Below are 21162 nucleotides of genomic sequence, written 5' to 3'. Positions count from 1 at the left end.
GAGGTTTGTCTTGACTCTGTTTTGAACAGAAAATGCCCTCTCGGCTTCAGCATAGCCCATCATAACCAGGCAGCAAAAGGAAAATAGCTTGTACATCCCTGAAAATGATTTTAGTTCGGTTCTGAGAACATTTAGAAAATCGGTTTTGTTTTGGTTAATGTAATTTATGAAGTAAGGTACCTTGAAACAGCTCTCTGTGCTCCTGATTCTCAAAAAGGACCTTGAATAGTTCAAGAGGTCTCCTGCGATGTTGTTGTTCATCAACAAGGCTGTGCCGCACCATTACACGTTTAAACATCAGGAATTCTTGATGACACATCTACAATGAGTAGATGAATAAATAACAAGTTTGCAATGGAATGAGTGCAGTACCAGCTTCAATACAAAAGGCCTACCTCAGCATCTACTAATGGGGGAAATACTCTGTTATTAACCATTTTCTCCTCTCCGAGGTGACGTAATAGAGCAGCCAAGTGGGCAACACCCCATTGCAGCAGGTTATCTTCAGGCAGTGATTTACAATCAAAGATCTAAAAGAAAATTTCAGGTAAACATCACAATGACTATACACCAATATATATATATATATATATATATAACTGTAACTATATATTGAAACTGTAAAAATCATCTTGGTAAGGCCTACCTGCATTGCATCGATCAAATCAATGGCTGGAAATCGCTTTTTAGATTATCTAAGAGACTGTTGAGAACAGTAGCTCTCAATCTCCTAAACTGGGCAATTTGGTTTCCTTCAGCTGCATCACCACCAGCTGCTCTCCGACCTGGTGCTGCTGTTGTAATATTATTGCCCTTATATTGTCCATTGAGGTCAAAACTTTCCTGGAACTCAGTCAGATTATCCCCATTCTGGTCAATCATATCTCGTATTGTAGATTTAACGTCGTCGAGCTAAAGAGAATTCCGTAATAAAGCAAATCAAAATATATTATAAAAAAACAATGTCTAAAAAAACTCATAAAAAAAAGTCATATATGTTAGCAAATGGATATAAACAGGTTATAAATTTTTGCTTACAGCTGATTTCACTGCACTGAATGAAACGTCCCTGTACTGAAAAATTTTTGCGAGGTGAATTAACGCATTTGTCACATCAGCCACCATATGAAGAAGAGCAAGGTACTTGTATGATGTCAACTGTTGATAGAGCCCAGTTGCTGTTGCATCTCCTTTTCCAGCTTCTTGGGACACAAGCAAAGTAATAATTGATCTCAGACATTCACCAAGTGAAGGCCATCTGATTTCAAACAGTTTTTTGGATTTCAGTGAATCAACTTGCCATGTCCTTAAACATGACCAGTCTTCTCGGGGATAGCTGGATGAAGGTATATATTGTAGATACCATGGTGGCTAAAACCTGCAATTATAAGACAAGTTATGTTAATACATGTATCTTTTAAGTTGAAAGAAGAATTTTGAATGACTAATTTACCTTCATAGCTCGAATATTCTTGCACACTTGACTGATGGGAAGGTGTAATCTGTGGCATATGCAATGTACAGGGATTGCAAATGGATTATCATTGCATAGTTTTTTCGCAACGCCATTTTCTCGACCAGTGAATACACTGGCTCCATCCGAGCCAAAGCCAATTATAGACGTTGGGTTTAAACCATAATCCTCCAACACTGAAAGTAATGTATTGTATATACCTGATGCTGAACCATCTTTTAATTCTTTCATTTTCAGATAAGTTGTAACGACATCTGCTGAATCTGGATTTATGTATCTGAAGAAAATATTTTTCACAAGTTTTCTTTGCGTTGTGACTAGATATAGTTATCACTGCTGAACAGAAGAGAATGCATACCGAATGATGATGACTGAATGTTGCTCGGATGACCTGTCAGGACTTTCATCCAGGCCAATTCATACGAAGGGTGATTTTTTCAGGATTTCTTTTAATTTATTATCGAGGACATCACTCAAGCAGTGTAACATCTGAAAGTTAATTAATGTGAAACATACCGACTAGTGGAGAATATATATCATATTGAATTGAAATGTTTGTATGATTTTGAAGTTCTTTAGAATAAAAAAATGTCTATTCACCTCGTTAAATGTTTCAGGAGAATCATGAGAATCATTTCGTCCTTTTCGTAGGTCATGGAGTTCTTTTATGTCCATGTTGCGTCCCCATGATTGTAAAGGCTTAAACTTACTATTGGGCAATTCATTCATTACGCAGAAATACACAGTTTTCAAACCAGCAACAGCTGCATTTAAATTATTCATGATATACCGGCTGTGTAATTCTTATGAGTCATCAACGAACTTCTGCTGATTAGGGTCGTTCATCTCAACTGCGTGATGATGATCCACAGACTGGCAGTGGTCGAGAAGAGACTTTTTCCTGGAAGATGCATTCTTTATTCTAATATTCCATTTAACAGTGTACATGTAATTGATGATTAATATACATAATAAGCGTTTCTTTGCCTAAAATTCTGAGATCCGTTATTGCCAAATGGTCCCGATTTCCCAGCCTTCTTGCAAAGGCTACTAAACATTCTGTTTTTAGCTTGATCATATGAAAGCCAGGTGTATTGCTTCCATTTTTCGGAGAAAGTCTTTTCATTTGTTTTTGCAACTTCAGTGTCACTGGTTGATGCAACGATGCTACTGGTGGTGATTGGTCATGACGGTTCCGTGGTGGAGTCATCAGTTTCGACATCGCGATTTTCAGGGTCTAGTGGTAGATATGAGGTTGGGCCTGCTGGAGATGCAAAGAATCGGCTTATCTTCATCTGCTGTATTAGTGTATTATCGGACTTCCTTTTATTCCGTTAAAATGAATTTTTATATTTCTATGAAGAAAATAGACTGCTACTGTCGTGCAACAAATAATGAAAATCTAGGCCTAATAACACTATTCGGAAATTAATTTTCAGAATTTCAAAATTTCCATGAAATAAACAACACGAGCTGATTTCATCAATGTTATTATTATTTATTCTTGACATAAGCCATGTGCATGTGCGCAAGCACATGGTATTGTTATTGTTTACACATAGGTATAAACCAATCAAACACCGGCAATAGATGACGTCACTGACTCAGTAGAATAATAACGCAAAGGAGAACTGGGTATCATGTCATTTCAACTATTTCAAAGTATTATGCAATATCCATGAGTTTTTCAATACAATGGCATGGATATGCTTTAAATTGGCAAGATATATAACATGATATGCCAACAAGAGCAGGAAACGAAAACATCAGGCCATTAGCAATAGGCCTACTGACAAATCATTGATTCAGATTGTTTTCGGCCATTTAGCAGTTAAGTATTACCACTCTGCTGTTTCAAAGGGAGATTTTCTGTGTTTAACTTAAGATTACTTATAAAGATTACATATCTATATATGTCATTTAATTTAACTCCTTATTTCTTTTTTATGACGTTAGTGACAAAACATATCAATAGCTATATTACTGAAAAACTAAGTAAAAACAAACCTGTAGCAGACATCGCAGCTAGCACTGATATTGAAATTACATATATCGATTCATTCAAAACGAGGCTATGCACTGTCACTAGACACTCAGCACTGATATACATAACATCTGTTTGTGGTTCGTCGCTAAGCATGGAAGCTATTTTTAAGTAACAGCCTACAGCATCATGACTTTCTCCATGAAGGGTCATCATTTATTTATGGTAAAGTGTCAGATGGATTTAGAGCAAAATAAAACGCCTGTCATGTTTACACAGCGTGTCATATTTGAGAAAAGCTTTACATTCTGAGCCGTAGACTGAAATTTGACCGTCCCGTCAATTTATGTTTTTAATTTTCTCCCCGTCGTAAATGACGGGTAGGACGGGTGCTGGCTAAGACCCTGGCTGTTAGCGAACGTATCTGAAAGAAGATACATTCTTGATGTCCTTTCCTTTTGTTTTTGTCTAGTTTGTCCCTGCTTCAGAATTACTCTGGGCTTTGTTTTTAAATTACTTTAATCTCGCGCTACTTTACCCTAAGTTTGTCGTTTGCCTTCTTTGTTTTCTTCCTTAGTGTCCTGGTTTTTGTTTTTAATTACTTAAATCTTAAATCTTAAATTTGTTTTTAATTACTTAAACCATCATCGCCTGATGATGGTTAATAGCATTAAGCCGAAATGTTGCTCTTAAATATAATAATTTTGATATAAAACTTTTCATTTTTGGCTTCATTATTGTTGGATTTCTCTCGTTAGGCGCTTTTTTAAAAATTGCTTGGATTTCGGGATTTTGGGAGGAAATCTTCGGTTGGGTAAAGGGAGAAATTAAAAAAAAAAACCTTTTTATTGTGAGGTGGTGTACACTTTTATGTGGGTGGAAAATTTTAAAGAAGGAAACATTTTTCAGTTAAGAATCTAAGATTCCAAAGTAATTGAGCTGTTTTATGAATTGCTTGGATTTCTGATTGATCGCCGAGAATCCAGTCATGTAAGAATTCCAGTTTCATCTCAAGTATATAGGATAGCTAATGGCTCTCTATTTATCTACAGAGTCAAGTAAAACCTCATCATTAAATGGAGATGTATCGAAACTGCTCTGTGTCAGACTATTACGGACTGGAACTTACGCCATTTCACTAGACAGTTTATAAATCCACAAAGAATAGAATTAAATTAACACACTGATGAGATTTCAAGCTTCACATGTATTTTAGTTGCATTTTCCTCTTGTAACAAGCCCTTAAATAACTACATAATCTAAAAACAGGCCATGTTTCAGTGCCAGGTGGCAGCACATGACGGCACGATTTAATTGTTGCGGGCTATACCGTTAAGGGCTCGAGTCCTGGCACAGTCAACTTAACCAAATGAACGCGTTTTTGCAATATGTGTGTATGATGCTCGCAATTTGGTTAATTTTTTTTCGCTCTGGGATAGAAAATACTCGCAGGGAACGCTTAAGAAAATGAGATAAAAGATTTTTATTTTTCTTATTTCCGTTTTACGTTAGGGCTGATAACGGATATAGAAATTAAGAAAGATTTTTTTTTATTATTCAAGAAAACTGGGAATTCTCGGCGTCAGATCCAAAATCCAAGTAATTAGAAAAAAAGCGCCTTATCAACATACACTGATATTGTGTATCTTCTCGTCCCATCATGTTTCCCACGGATCGAAGAATCGTTCTTCAATTCTTCTTCATAACCTTATAGCATCTCATCCCTTGCTTTTGGAATTATGAAAAATGGCGCATACAAGAAAAAACCGTGAAAACCAAAGTGAAATTTCTTTTAGATTTCATCCACGGAAAGTTGGTTTCCCGTTCTATGAATTGGATCAGGAAATTCATGAGCGTTTCTGCAGCAAGCAAGTATTCAACTTAAAACAGCCATTAGTAAAGCTAAAGACGATTGTGATTACCATTTCTTTAGATTGCGACAGGCTTATAATTATCTTAGACCACAACTACCGGACCCGCATCTATTTACTCTCGTCTATCGTTATAGACTCTGGTAACTGTCATTTTTCAACTCTGGCAAACTCAGCTTGAAGTTACATCAACTCATCGGTGCTAGTCCTTGGTCTAAGTATAATAACAATGACATCATTGTGAATCTCTCAGTGCATCATCTAGCATTAAAAAAGGGCAGGGTGCTGATTTCAAATAAGGGCATTTTTACGCGTGATTCCATTGGAGCAAGGGCACATAATAACGCACTCACGTCTGTTTTAGGGGCAACCTGCAATGTTCCCTATTGCATAGAATCGAGGTACCCCCTACTACAATTGAGGACTAGAAACTATGTTTCACTCTTGCCATGAGTGACACACTTGATCACAGTACATCCTTACACCTATGCCTGTCAATGAACAAAAATAATCAGATAGGGCTTTCAAAATTATTTGGAAAACCAGTTGCAGACAAGAATGGCAGAAAAAAGCAATCTCAAAAAGCAAATGATACAGCGAAAAAAAGCCAGCAATAGTGTATAGGCCTACATGAAATTGCATTTTTTAGTGTTAGAAATATCAAATTAATTGATTTAAATTGATAGTGTTAGTGATTGGCGAGTGACTGTTGATAATTGGTAGGCAGCCAGCTTAAGAACACATTATTGCTATTAGGCCACTCAAACTAAATTGTCTCTGCGAGTCTCTCTGTGAGTTCACCGCAAAAAGTTTTTCACATTGTGTATATAAAATTTGTCTAATAGTCTAGAATTCAAAGATCCAGAGCATCACGATGTGTTCAAAACGAAACAATCCATCGAATATACACTACCAGCTTTACAACGGCAGTCGCTAGAATTATTGGCAGTAGTTTGGAAGGCAGCCAATTTCTTGGAAACTAAAACTAGGCCACGCGTCTGAGGCACGTTTTCACACGATGCACACTGACTGCAGTACATTTAAATATAACCACTGATCACATGAGCTACTATCGTTGATATCATACGAGATATTTCATAGCCATCGCACGATTCTTACTAACAGTCGGTTGTGAAAGCTTATTTTGAAAGCCCTGACTGATTACTCGTGACTCGAGGGCGGACCAACGGCAAGTGATGAGGGTACAAGGGCGAGCATGGGACACATCTGAAGGGCACAAGGGCGGCTATTTTCGGGGGCGGGGCGGACCGCCCCTCCATTTTTGGCTAGATGAAGCACTGATCTCTCCTCAGTTTCGCTCTCAACATTTTACCTCGAATTTTTAGGATTGACCTTGCTGAACTAAAAAAATTGGAATTTGTTAATTGAAATTTGAACAAGTCTTTGGCATGTCTATGGGGAACCCCCTTAGCCCCATTTTAGCCAATTCATTCCTCGAACACGTTGAAACTGAATTATTACCTCTACACTATCACTCCCCCTAAGCTTTAGTTACGATATGCCAATGATGTTCTTGCGCTTATTCCTTGCAATTTTGATATTGATTTATTCCTCTCCTTCATTTACTCTTTTTACCCCTTGTTGAACTTCACATTTGAATTGGAAGTTGATGGTAAAATCCCATTTTTGCTGAATCTTTTAGTATAAAACAGAGTGCTGGATTAGTGTTGACCGCTATCTCCTCCGAGAGTGAAATGATTCATGAGCTAAGGTCTGCATTTAGTTGGCTGTTATAACAGCAGCTTAGTGGCAACTGCTTTTGAAGTCTATTGATGAAGCCTAAATTTGGTAAATTGGCAATTTTATGCCGTTTTTGGGGATTTTAGCGATGTAATGTGACGCCATCTTGATCTTCTAATGTCAACGACATGAGAAGAATTGTACAACATTTGCTGTCGAATTTACAAGTAGGCTTTTTATATATTACTGATACAACATATAGAATTCTCCAATGAGAAAACTACAAAAGAAGAAATGAAATTGACAATGATTTTTCATTTGCTGTGCTGAAAATTGCATGTCGATGCGCCACATCGTTTGCAGTATTTACTGCGGAGCTGTGATGATAGCGCCCTTGTCTTACTAACATGTGAAGCTCCCCAAAATCAACGAAGCCGTTAATTTTTGGATAAAGGATATTCTGTTAATAAAAAAAGATTTGTTAGAAAATATTTGAATTGAAATTAATAATGCATACGCTCGGGATTATCTTGACGAAAAAAATGTTTGTATCAATATGCAGATGAATTTTAAACAATTCTAATTCGCACTTAAAACACCATACATGTCGACCAATATTGTGTAGTATACACTTGAATTCGAACACGGCGTTTGTGGCGGCTGACTAGCTACGATCCTGCCTATGCGTGGGAACCGTCTTCGACCTCATCGTCTTGCTTGCACTACTGTTTGATGACGCTAAGGTTTATGATGAGATGGTTACGTTGTAGAGAAGCCACGATCCACACCCTTTCTCATACGGCGTGGTTTAAGCTGCTTCGCTGATAGAATGATACTACGAGGGAACGTTGACTGTCCCTTCTGTCCGGCGAATAGATACTGCTCTCACATATATATTGTTCATGTCGAGCTGGTGCACTGTAGTGTAAAAATAGATAGGCAAACCTGACCACACAGAAAGAATCTGTTTAGGTGTAAGATGTTATTATCTTTATCAGTTGATTTCTAAACCGCCAGGTCTGATATAGTAAAATATCATTGATCATGGTTTAAAAACAGTAATGTACAAGGTAGATATGTGGCCCGCTGTGTCAACTATTAAGCTCAGCAATGAGTGGAGGGACAAGGTATCAGTTTTTTAGCCTTAGGTCTTGGCTTTGAATTCTGAAAATCCCGACAGAGTTTGTATGGAACTTAGAATACTTTCTTATGTCTCAATACAGCAAGATTTGATTTCAGCTTCAGCAACAAAATTATGAATATGACATCTGAGATGCTTTTGATTTAATGAAACCTTATCATTTATTAGGAGGCTTATGATTTATAATGATTATATGTATTTCATTTCAAAATCTATTAGGCCTACTTAAAATGGGTTACGTATTTACCTTCTCTTCCTTGTATAAACAATTGTTTTCATTTAAAATCTAATTACCTTATACTTTCATAACATGCATTTCCTTTTATGTCAAGTAAGCTGATAGAGGACCTTACTAAACCAATGTATGGTCTAGAATGGTGGATATGATTAACTCCATCAATTCACTAAATTCTGCACTGAATCTAACATCGGCACCTTGTTGGGTGTGTGCATTCATAATTGTCTGTCGTGTTTGAAATTCTCAGTTTATAGGAAACCCACTCATTCTGGATCCTACCTGCATTATTTTTCCTTCACTACTTATAGCGTAAAACTCGATGTTACTCAAGGATTATTTCTTCGTTCTTATAGGATTTGCGACCCCCTTTTTCTAGACCATGAACTCACCCAGATTAGGAATTCCCTGAAAAAGTTAGCTTATCCTAACAACCTTTTGAATAAAGTTCTTTTTCGAACCCGTCGCACCCATTTCTGTAATTCTCAGGTTCCGCGCCCTCATATGGGCCATCGTCGTACTTTTTGTTCCTTTTTTGGAAAAATAAAAAAAACACCCTTCATCTCCTTAACAATCAGCTCGTTTTCACTTACAATAATAAACTTATTCATAATCTAACTCACAATTCCTGCAAAACGGAACCTTTGAACATCGGTGTATATAAAATCTCGTGTAAAGTCTGTAATAAATCATATATTGGTGAAACTGGGCATGATTTGAACAAGCGCCTCAGAGAACATGAAACTGACGTAAAATTTTAAACCCGATAGTGGAGTAGCTAATCACGTTTATGAAACTAGGCACAATTTTGATTTTGATAATGCCGCTATATTTTTTCCTTGTCCCGAGAAAACCAAACGTCACATTATGGAATCTGTCCTGATCATTGAAAATATGGATAAAAGTGTCAATTTGAATAACGGTTTTTTTCCTCGCAATATTTTTATCTCTAAATTTCTCGCTTCGCTTGTACCCCCATTATTCTAAATCCTGTTAGCTTGTTTTCCTTCGCTTGACACTTCTACTCACTCCCTCTCTCACTCATCCCTTGATTATTCCTTTGATGTCATTGCCTTTTGTTTGTCCCTGCTTCAGAATTACCCTGGGCTTTGTTTTTAAATTACATTAATCTCGCACTACTTTACTCCTAGTTTGTCGTTTGCCTTCTGTGTTTTCTTCCTTAGTGTTCCGGTTTTTGTTGTCTAATTTCTTTAATCTTAATCCTTTAATCTTAATCCTTTGTCTGATTCTTGTATAAATATTCTGTAATCTTATTTTGTCCTCAGTATGCCTGATGATGGCTAATAGCATTTAGCTGAAACGTTGCTCTTAAATATAATCATTTTCATATAGAACTTTTCATTTTTGGCTTCATTATTGTGGGATTTCTCTTGAGATACATCTTTTTGAAGAATTGACTGGTGAAGAATGGATAAATAATGATAATCAGCAGGATTACAAGAGGGTTTTCTGTGAAACAACAGAAAACCCTGATAAGCATTTTGTACTTTACTTAACTTACCATGTTGATGCATGGCATAGTTTGCAATATTTGGAGCTTTTCTTTTCTGCGCCCCCGTTGATCTTTAAGTAAAAGATAGTCTTGATAAAAGGATTTGTTGGAAAATATTTGAACTAAAATTGATTATGCATACGCCCAGGGTAATCTTAACAAAAACTTTTGTATCAATATGAAGATGAATTTTAAACACCATACATACATAAAAAACACCATACAGGTGGACCAATATTGTGTAGTATGTAATAATATCTACAAGTCAAGTTCATTTCATTGTCTTTGAACAGAAATTATTATCTTGTTGCGAACCCGACCACATAGAAAAATTTTTTTCTAGCTGTACATTTGCTTGCGGATGTAAAACATTGATCACTTAATACCGTATGATACCACAATCTATCAATGCTTCAAGGCCCAGTCTTGTTATGCTAATACTGCATCTTAACCACGGTCATACAGTTAACTATATTGCAACAAGGTGGTGTTTTCAGAGCAAATGACTTTAAGCCTACAGCAACCAAACTATGCACATTGACCATGACTCTTTGACTAAGAGTAAACCTGGGTCAAGATTCTCTCCTGATTACCCTAACCAAGGCTAGACCAAATATGCCGGTTTGAGAAAATTGGTTTGCTCAACTTTAAACATGTATAATTTTTCAGTAAACCTCATCGTTTTGGGTGAACCAAATGCGCCTGGAAGTCTCCCACATCTGGTCGCATGGTGTATCCGCTCGGCGTGTATGCCTAATGTCGCTGTGCAATTTTCCGTAAATAAATTTGCAGTGAAAATCGCATAGGGGGTTCCTGGCTTTTCTGTTACCATCGACCAAACCCAGCGGGAGCTATCTCAGCTGACAGGCTTCTTGTTTGTAGAGATATTGATATTTCATTTCAATTGATATTTCAAATGTGAAAGTTAGAGGACATTATTAGAAGATGAATAAAGGTTGTAATGCCATCCAGAATAGCTAATTGGTGGCGTATTTGATTCCACACAGTACATTTTGGCCGCTAACTGTGAATATTTCATATAGAGCAATGATATGTAATGAAGTAAATGATTTTTGGGGAATAACTATTGAGATACCAAATTATTGCATTGCAAATTTCACGATAAGCACATTTTGTTCTGGACCTTTGTTTTGGAAGTTATTTTGGGGATTTGTTATTGTGGTTATTTTGACGATACATAGTTGTATATATGTATATTTCAGACGAATGTACTACTAAATATTGACAGTAAATCAGGCCTCGTATCAAGGTTAAACTGTACATTGCTGCCAGAAACTACATTTGCGAAAATATTCAACGCTTTAAGTAGTAAAGATACCACAGCGAATTGTCACCAGATGATCAGTTCATTTTCGCACATTCCAGGTTCACAGATTGTGTTCTTTAAACAGAACAGGTACAGTGACTTTTATTGATATACTTTAATATGATATTAATGTGGATCCAGTTCCATCATTCTTGGTAAGAATTTGACTCTTAAGTGAATTTATATTTTTAAGTTAAAGTACTCTGGAACTGGATTCTACACATCTCAGATCATTATGATGAAATACAGTCACCCTGAGAATATATTTGTAGTATTGGAAAAAGCAGCCTTTGAACTTGAATGAGTTATAAACACCTCTGACTTCTCTGAGGAATCAGAATTTGGTGATGTTTGACACATCTGCAGCCAAAAAACTGGCCCTATCAAATTCAAGATCATTGACTGGTGGCCATTGTTGTCCACTGAAATAAGCACTTTAAACACATTTTTAATCCTGTTTTGACTTTCGTCCCAGCAGGCTATTGCATTCACTTTCTCTCTGTCCATTCGTCTGCAGACATCATATCCCAGGGGGTACACACCTGACGATGATCTCTAGGGTGAGATCGAAACGTCGTGTCTTTTATATATTTTAGATTTAATAAATAAATTCTGGTTTTTAAATTCTTTTAATCTGTAAATAGTGGGATTTTATCTTATTATCCCAGGGGGTATTCAAACCTGAGGACATTGAGACTTTTTATGGACTTCTGCTCGAACATTTTGCCATTTTTCTCTTGTCCAGAATAAATTTCAATGTTGCCATTCAGTAAAGCAACAAAAAAACCAACAAGAGTGACTTAAATTAGGATGTGATTTTTATGCAAAGATACGCAATTAGTATGCAATAAGTGCCTTTTAAAACTTTACTTAACAAAGATGAAAAGACGCAGTTTTTATGGTTCGCTTCTTATGCCAACGGTCTAGTTGGTCTTGTGCCAATATTGCTAGAAAGTGATGTTAACAAGCCATATTTTGAAACGGTGATAGATCAAGATACTCGACGTCAAGATACTCGAAGAAACGGTAGGGTATTAACTTCCACCAGTCGTCGGGTATGGTACATGTACGAGGGAGGGAGGTAAGTGTTCAGTTTCTCCTGATGAATTAACGAATCACAATGTATATCCAATAAAAAGACCATCATTTTTTGTGACTGGACCTCGTTTGTAAAAAAAATGCCTGCTGAATCGGAATACAAACTTCTTTTAGCTATATCGTTTGCTACTATAGTTATTAGGAGAAAAAAATAATCTTCCACCCCTCTACTTTTTACTCAATGGATTTACTGGCCTTGCGATTGCACAATACCGATTAATGATGGCAGCACCAGCTTGCCAATTGAGAGCTCTCCACATTTCCGGCTGTCCCTGAAGCTATTTTAATAGAAGTACGGTCATCTCGTACCCAGGTCAACTCGTACCTGGTCAAGTCGTACCCTATCTTTGGTCAACTCGTATCCTATACTAGCCAACTCGTACTTTCCCGCTTTCGTTGTTTATAACTTTCAAAATGATATTTCCACCTTGCCTATCAAACCCGGCTTCCTAATCGGCATAGTTCCAACAAAAAATATCAGTGTTTATAATCCCGTGGCCGTGTAATTTACAATGACATCTATTGGTAACTGTCGACACTACTCCAGGATATTCATGTTTTTTTTTCAGAAACATATCTAGAAATATTCTCAAAGAGATTGAATTTAAGTTAATTTGTATGATATCTTTGAAACAAACATGCATGAATAAAATCTATGTATCGGAATACACTGGGTTACGTTTTGTATACTACGTACAGATGGCAGTACTGTAGTGAATAAACGGGTATTCCAATCCGGGCTGCTGAAGAGTAAAAGACAAAGCCCGTAGCCAGGGGTTCGTCCGTTCGAACGAACGCCCCTTTTTAAAAGTGCCCTTCATAATTTAAGTAAAATAATTTTTTCGATCCAAAAACATTTGAAAACAAAATCCAATAGTTTGATCGAGTATGAGTGAAATATTCACTAGATGCTCGGAGAATGCATCTTGGGGAATAGTTTGAAAAACATTTTTTGGGGTCGGTCTGGGCTTGCTTTTGAGATACAGTACATGTAAAAAGTTTCCTTTTTATAATCTACGAACGCCCTTTTCAAAATCCTGACTACGGGCTTGAAGACACGTCGTTAATGTTGTCGTTACAAGTAAAACGGATATCAAAACACACTGGTCGTACTTATATTATATTTTCTGGTTCTTAAAATCAATCGTCAAAGCCACGTAAACATATCCTGCGTGCTCATGACTGGTTAGATTTATTTGGAAATGATCAACTTTTTCGACATCATTCATTTCACATGATCAAACTTGTAAAAGAAACAGCCCCGGAAGATGAACTGATTACAAATTTTATTATAGCTTTCAAAAGATCGATTATCATTTTTAATGAATCTAAATTTTTTTTTAATTCAACATGCGTGTATTATCATATTGCCTTGAACTGTGTGAAATCTAGTCATGAAATTTAGACGAATTGTTTGGATAAATTAGCACTTAGATCTAGATCAAAAGGTAATGTATAGTTTGTCTGTGTGATATTAATTTTGAAATCTCGTCATTCAATCTAGACAAATTGCTTTGGTAAATTCACTTAGATCTAGATTAAAAGAGAACTAGTTTGTCTGTGTGAAATTAAAGTTGAAATCTAGTCATTCAATTTAGATTATTTAGTTGACCAAGTCGACCGCCTATTTTGGTTAATTAGTATATACTTAGATAGATCATAGGGAAGTTTGTGCAAACTGAAATCTAGTCATTCAATTTAGACAAATTTACCGGTACCATTTAAATTTAATTGGTGAACAATTATGTACGGGCAAAATTTACAATAGCGCAAATCGCCAGGTAAATTAGTTGATAGTCAGTTAGCATGCATCACACAGAAACAAAAGAAAAATATAATTGGTGAACAGAATTAATCCCAACCACTATATATAGGGACATATTTTGATAGTGAGATCATATCCAGCTAGTCTTTGACAGCGAAATATACACAGCGTTCAAGAAATTTTACAAGATATTACACAACCTTACACAACGAGATGGCAGTCTATCCATGCGGTGTCTGTAGTAAAGAATGCGAAGATGAAACCGTTTTCTGCGAGAAATGTGAACTCTGGTTTCACCGAAAATGTGAAGGTCTCACGCTTCAACACCTACGATGTCTGGCGAGAAGCAAATACGATTACATTTGTGGAAGATGCACCGAACAAAACGGAAAATTTAACTGTGTTGAGTCAATCAAGAGACTCCAGTCTGCAGCAGATCGTGGAATTGGCGAACTGAAGGCGGCCGCAGTAGTAGAAAATGTATTGCTGCGTAAAGTAGGCGGCCCACAGCCAGATGAAATAGCCATCTTTCGTACTGATGTCATCGCCGAAGAAATCCTACTTCAGAACGGGAAACCCGATGATCGGTTGCCTGCTGCAGTGAAGGCAGATGGGGATTGTCTATTCCATGCGCTTTCATTGGCGGCGTATGGAGACGAAGATAAAGTCGCGATTGAACTGAGAGCAAGAATAACCGTAGAACTTGCGAACAATGAAACCTGGTACCTCAAGCAGTACAACCCAAGTCTCGACTTAGTGTCCCCGCCGTTTCATGAAGTCGTCCTGGAAGCATGCAGAAATGGAACGTACTCGTCAGCGTGGTGCATGGCAACTGCAGCTTCAGTTTTGAATAGAAATGTAGAATCGGTGTATCCGGCGGTTAATGGAAAAGAAGACTCCATGATAAAAATACTTAACCGAACTTTTCTGCCGAGATTGTTGAAAAGAAAAGCAGCCACACCAATCACTATAATGTGGTCAAACATAAAGAGAAATAAAGAAAACAAGTTATGGACACCGAACCACTTTGTCCCTCTACTCAAACCGCCACCAAGTAAACGTAACCGCGACGAATCCGAAGCCCATCAGAACTCGCCTAAGAAGAACAGAAACCGCAAAGAAACTGACATTAAAACTGAACCACCAACTGAAACCACAAGCGACAATTTCAATGTGTCTACGTCATTCGAGATACCGAACACAACTGCAGAAGATTCAATTGAAGACCCAAGTCCTAATGACGAGTCACTGAAAACGACTGGGCCGCGATTTGAAATCGTGGAAGGTGTTACCCAGAGAGGAAAGCCAATGCTGGTAGACAACAATGGCTACACGTTCACCGTTAAAAAGAAGACAAAATTGAAAACATACTGGTGGTGTTCAGTCAGGAACAAGACGCAGCGATGCCCAGCAACAGTGTCAGAAATGAATGGCGAATTTACAGAAGGCAGTGCTAAGCACACTCATCAGGCAACACCTGGAATTTTGGCATCAACGAAAACTATCACCATCGCGATGAAAGAAGGAATGAACAATTTATTCAAAAGTGCTGCCAAGATTGTACAAGAAGCCATGGTAATCTGTGTCGATGTCGAAGTTCCCTGTCCGACACTATCAGACCCAACGCAGCAAGCGAGACGCGTCAACCGCCACCGACAGAGTAAACGTCCATCAGAACCGTCTACATGTGATTTTGAAATTGACGAAAATTTCATCGGCAGCGGTTTTTTGCGCGATGATTTGAAAGTCAATGGAATGCGCCACATAGTATTTGCAACCGATTTACAGCTACGACTTCTGAGCAAAGCGAAAACGTGTTATGTGGACGGTACTTTCCACGTCGTCAGAAAGCCTTTCACACAGTTATTTTCGATTCACGCCTTCCTAAAAAACAGCGAGGGAGAAATTAAGCAAGTTCCATTAGCCTTCGTTTTGATGTCCAGAAGGACAAAAAGAGATTACAAGAAAATTTTCAAATCCGTGAAACGTATGCTGCCAGAACTATCGGTGAAATCAATTATTACAGACTTCGAGACCGCGGTTTGGAAAGCAGTCGCCCGTGTCTTCCCTACAGTCACAATGAAAGGTTGTGCGTATCACTGGTCGCAAGCTGTCTGGCGAAAAGTGCAAGGTCTGGGTTTGCAACCCTCATATACTAACCGGGATGGAACGTATAAACTCATCAGAAAGATGCTGGTACTGCCGTTTATTCCAGCTGAACATATCGCGCCAGCTTTCGAGAAATTAAAGGTCCAGTGTCAAATTAATGAACAATTACAAAAGCTGGCCGAATACGTGGAATCTACGTGGATGAACAGTTCAGTGTGGCCCGTCCGCTCTTGGTGCGTTTTTAAACAACCGATTCGTACCAATAACGATGTGGAAGGATGGCACCGCAGACTAAATGGTCGGGCTGTAAATAACAACTTGCCATTTTACGTTCTTGTTCCGCTACTCCAAAGAGAAGCATCTTACATAGAATTACAACAAAAACTTCTCTGCAATAATAAGCTTCGCTGCTGCCAAAGGAAACGCTACCAAACACTGCAATGTAAGCTGTTTAAACTGTGGGATGCGTATTGCAGCAACCAAACATCGACTAGTGGACTCCTGCGACAGATAGCACATCTGTATGGACCTGTATAGTATATAATTGTGAACTTGGAATATTAGTTTATGTTATCAACCGATTGTGCTGCTAGCTAAATATTGCGTATCAAATATTGTGCATTCTTATTCATAAATTTTTTCAAAATGCTTTTTTGTAAAAATAAAGATTTAAATCTACTATGTAAATTGTGCTCGAGATTGGTGCATTTTAGATTAAAAGATGATGCAAAAAATATGAACAATGGGAGATAAATAACATATGATAAATATTGGTGCATTATATTTTTTATTCATTCATTTTTTCTATATCGTTAATGCTATTTTGTAAAAATAAAGTATAAATACCTATAAACTAATTTTGGTTGTTAGTATTTTAATTTGAAAGTCACCGGTTAACAAATCGATGAACGGAATAATTCTAGACCCCTAAAGGAAAAGGAAGGTGAAAGTAAATAAATCCAGATAAAATCTTTATTCCAGACTAAATTTTTATGTTCCAATGAACATAAGAGAAAGTAAAACCAAAGGAAATCTTTATTCGGGGTTCGAACCGCTTTCAATCCACGACTATCGTGGCGTTGGAAGTGCAGCCTCGAAAGCCGCGGCAATAATTTACTGAATTACGTTTTTTTCTTTGAATACTACGTTTTTGAAGAAATTAAGTAAATCCGCCGCGGCAATATTTAGAACCTGGCAAAAATCGGCATTTGCCGCGACAATCATAAATTGCTTCAAATTTTATGACGACATGCGCATCCGATTTTCCAATGCGCATGTGCCGTATTGTTTAACAACATTCTTCATAACCTGTCTACAATTTCTTCGTTTCGATTCTAGGCTTCTCGATATGAGACATGAAAGAAAAAAAATCATTATCGAGTGGTTACGAGTTAAGAAAACATAGGGTACGAGTTGACCAAAGATAGGGTACGACTTGACCAGGTACGAGTTGACCTGGGTACGAGATGACCGTAAATCTTTTACTAGCGAATGTGCAATTACTGAATTATTTCCGAAAAAAGTTATAACAACATAATTAAAGACCTGATTTAGCGATATGAATGGTGGGTTTGAATTGCTTTGTCTTCTTATCTGTCGCTACAATGCGTGTTTGTGCATGCAAACAGTTTCTTCAATGATTTTGATAGAACATTGCACAGGCATTTAAAACATTCCTTGAGGGTGGCCAGGCTGAAATTTCGAGATGATGCGAACGAACTTAATATTTTAGCATAATTTAGCAACTCGCGATATTTGGTCATTAATTAGTTTGCTAGGGCAATGGAATACAGAAGCATCAGTAAAACATATATTTTCTCTTTTTAAGATGGTAGTGAGTCGATGACGTCATTTTCGTGTCGCCACTTATAACTTGTCGGTGAGAGTTCAGAGGAAAATTTGTCAAATGAATAAATACTTCAATCTTATTAATGCAGAGTGTGAAATTTCGCTTTTTTTAAAGTTATTTCCCTAAATTATTAGAAAACGGGAAACCATAACCTAGATACATGTACGACGGAACATCTGAACTATTCAAGATTCAAGTTATTGTAAAAAAAATTAGCTTGTTATTTTGCAAAAAAATAAAACATTTTATTATTTATTTTATAAGTGTTACCTCTCCATCTCACGGTTCTTTGTCAACTAAGCTTTGCTTATTCCCCCCCCCTCCACCCCAATTTCAAATGCAAGGTTCAATGTTGTCACAGGATTGACTGGTAAGATTAACAATGCCAGACTTAATCTCTCGATGAGATCTTCCTGACCAATTACTCATTGGGACCAGGTCAGCAGCCACTTCTTTGAAAGCATATTTCGCTTTCTTCCTTTTGCTTCTCAGATTATCATGTCGGTGAGCTTCTGGGCCATTGGTCCTTTATTAGTTTTTGCAAATATATGTTCCATCCAGAATATACCTTCATTCGTCTCCGTGGTGATCAGCAGTGATCACGTGAGCTCTTATACCGGCCTTAAACGGTTCAGGCCGCGGCCTACATAATTGCGCTTTTTGACGTCATCATGGAAAAACTGCACTCAGATTGGTTGGTTAGGGAATACACTAAGCAGTTGGGGGCATTCTCCAAACAACCAGTTAAGATGAATGAGGAATACACGCCTCTTTGGACGTCTATTAGGCAAGTGAATTTTATCTTTTTCGCCGAATATGATAGAATTATCTAATGTAGTGTACAAACTCAGTAAAGTATGGTAATGTTATGTCCAATGTTGATGGAATTCTGACTGTTTTATTCTGTCAATGCCTTAAGCTGGCAAAATTCCTTGAAAAAAGTAAACAACTGTGATGCCACGTTGTCATGAGCTTGTATTTTCTGTTGATTTATCTAGTGGCAAACCTTGATCCACCAAGGTAATTGTTTTACAGGGCTACATACCTTGTATTGTTTTTAAAGTATACAGCGTAATTTCATTTCAGGCCTAGTATGAAATGATTTATTACGCCTGTAGACCATCTGCTTTCTAGCTGCATAGGACCCCATGTAACCATAAAATGAGTAGAATGTTTCCACTATTTAGCCCACTTGGGACTTAAGTCCGAGCGGGATATTGCGTTCACTTTTTGCCTGTCCGTTTATCCGTCATGGTGTCCAACGGAATCCAGTTATTTTGGGAAGACGCTTCAATGTAATGTCTTGATATTTGGGTTACACATGTATCTATGCTAGATACATCTTCAGCCCAAAAACTGGCCCTGTCAGATTCAAGATGGCCGACTGGCAGGCATTGTTGTTTGCCAAAATCAGCAATCGATCTGACTCAAGATGGCCATCCTATTACCTTTTTAGTGCCCAAAAAAGTAAATTTTGTAGCTTCTGTAGCTTCCTACTGGTTTGCCATTTTTCATTGCAATTTGTTTGGAAGTTTTCTTAGGAAAGGATCTTTTATACCCGAGGCAGGTATATTTGAGCAGGCAATTATGACGCAATTGGCGGCCATCTTGGTATCATCAGTACACATACGTAGGTGGAAAAAAGTTTTTCCAGAATATATTGATACTAAAACATATTTTGTAACCACAATCGATTGGAAAGATGTAGCTCATGAGATGGTCTATGATCGTGGTGAGTTTCAAGGTCATTGGTTTTTGTATATGGCCACCAAGAGCCATTGAACAATACAATAACTTAGGATTTCTATATTATATTCGTACCTATGCATATTTTACTACCACAATCAATTGGAAAGTTGTAGCTCATGACATGGTCTATGATCGTTCTGAGTTTCAAGGTCATTGGTTTTTGTATATGGCCACCAGGGGCATTGAACAATACTATAACTTAGGATTTCTATATTATATTCGTACCTATACATATTTTGCTACCAAATTCAATTGGAAAGTTGTAGCTCATTATATGGTCTATGATCGCAGTGAGTTTCAAGGTCATTGGTTATTGCATATGGCCACCAGGGGCGTTGAACAATGTGATAACTTAGGATTTCTATATTATATTTGTACCTATGCATATTTTGTTACCTCAATTGAAGAGTTGTAGCCCATGACATGGTCAATGATTGTGGTGAGTTTCGAGGACATTAGTTATTCTATATGGTCACTAGGGGGCGTTGGATAGAACAACTTGGTATTTCCTTATTATATTGGTACCTAGGCATATTTTGTTACCATGGTCAATTGCAAAGTTGTAGCTCATGACATGTTCTATGATTATGGTGAGTTTAAAGGTCGTTGGGCTTCGCTTGTGGTCACCAGGGGGTGTTGAATAGTAGAATAACTTAATAATTCTGTATCATATCGCTAACTAGGCATATTTTGTTACCACAATCAATTACAAAATTGTAGCTGCTGACATGGTTTTTGATTGTGGTGAGTTTCAAGGTCATTGGATTTTTTCATGGTCATTGTATGGGGACGTTGAATATTGAAATTGTTAGATTGTTGAGCATCTGAAACCACTTACCAAGTGGGCATGGTGTCCCTGGACCACTAGTTTATTGTTTCAGATTTCAAGTGGATGTTGAATGGTGCATACAATCCCTATCTACACTAGACACTGTCAGTGGATTCAGTTTGTCCATACAACATCAAACACCACTTTCTATGATATTCCACCTGAGTAAAGGCATTTCTGATCTGAAATAACTTCGTGGTACCCGCACGCACAAGCCATAGATCAGATGTTAAATGTAACATGTGGGACTTCCTTCAAACTGTGCATTTAACTAAGTTGAACTTAATACAGTCTCTATGGACTATCTTCTGTTCATCAACAACTTGTTGGCAGTCAAACTGAAACTGTTGTGGGCTTTCAAAAATATGGAGAAGCAGATTGATCTTGATTGAATCACGTACGATTCATTCAGCCACCTTATGTTCACTACAAATCCAGAAAATAGAGAAATGGTGCAATATTTGTTTTGGTGTGATGATGAAATAAGTTGTCCAAGTTGATTAACATGTTAAGGCTA

The 21162-nt window shown here is 37.4% G+C and overlaps 1 protein-coding gene across 5 annotated transcripts in view; it reads left to right on the top strand.

Annotated features, from left to right (window-relative positions):
- The window catches only part of LOC141904732 (von Willebrand factor A domain-containing protein 8-like), a 200922-nt gene that overhangs the window by 104460 nt on the left and 75300 nt on the right, over positions 1 to 21162 (top strand). For all 5 annotated transcript variants that reach the window (XR_012619186.1, XR_012619187.1, XM_074793379.1 and 2 more), the window contains exon 26: positions 11143 to 11336. Coding sequence is in view for 3 of the 5 variants with exons in the window: in XM_074793379.1 (XP_074649480.1) it covers positions 11143 to 11336 (194 nt within the window). In the remaining 2 variants the exon portion in view is untranslated. The remainder of the gene's footprint in view (positions 1 to 11142; positions 11337 to 21162) is intronic.

The sequence above is a fragment of the Tubulanus polymorphus genome, chromosome 4 (genome assembly GCF_964204645.1).
Source record: "Tubulanus polymorphus chromosome 4, tnTubPoly1.2, whole genome shotgun sequence".
Lineage (NCBI taxonomy): Eukaryota > Metazoa > Nemertea > Palaeonemertea > Tubulaniformes > Tubulanidae > Tubulanus > Tubulanus polymorphus.
This window is presented reverse-complemented; position numbering and strand designations above follow the sequence as displayed.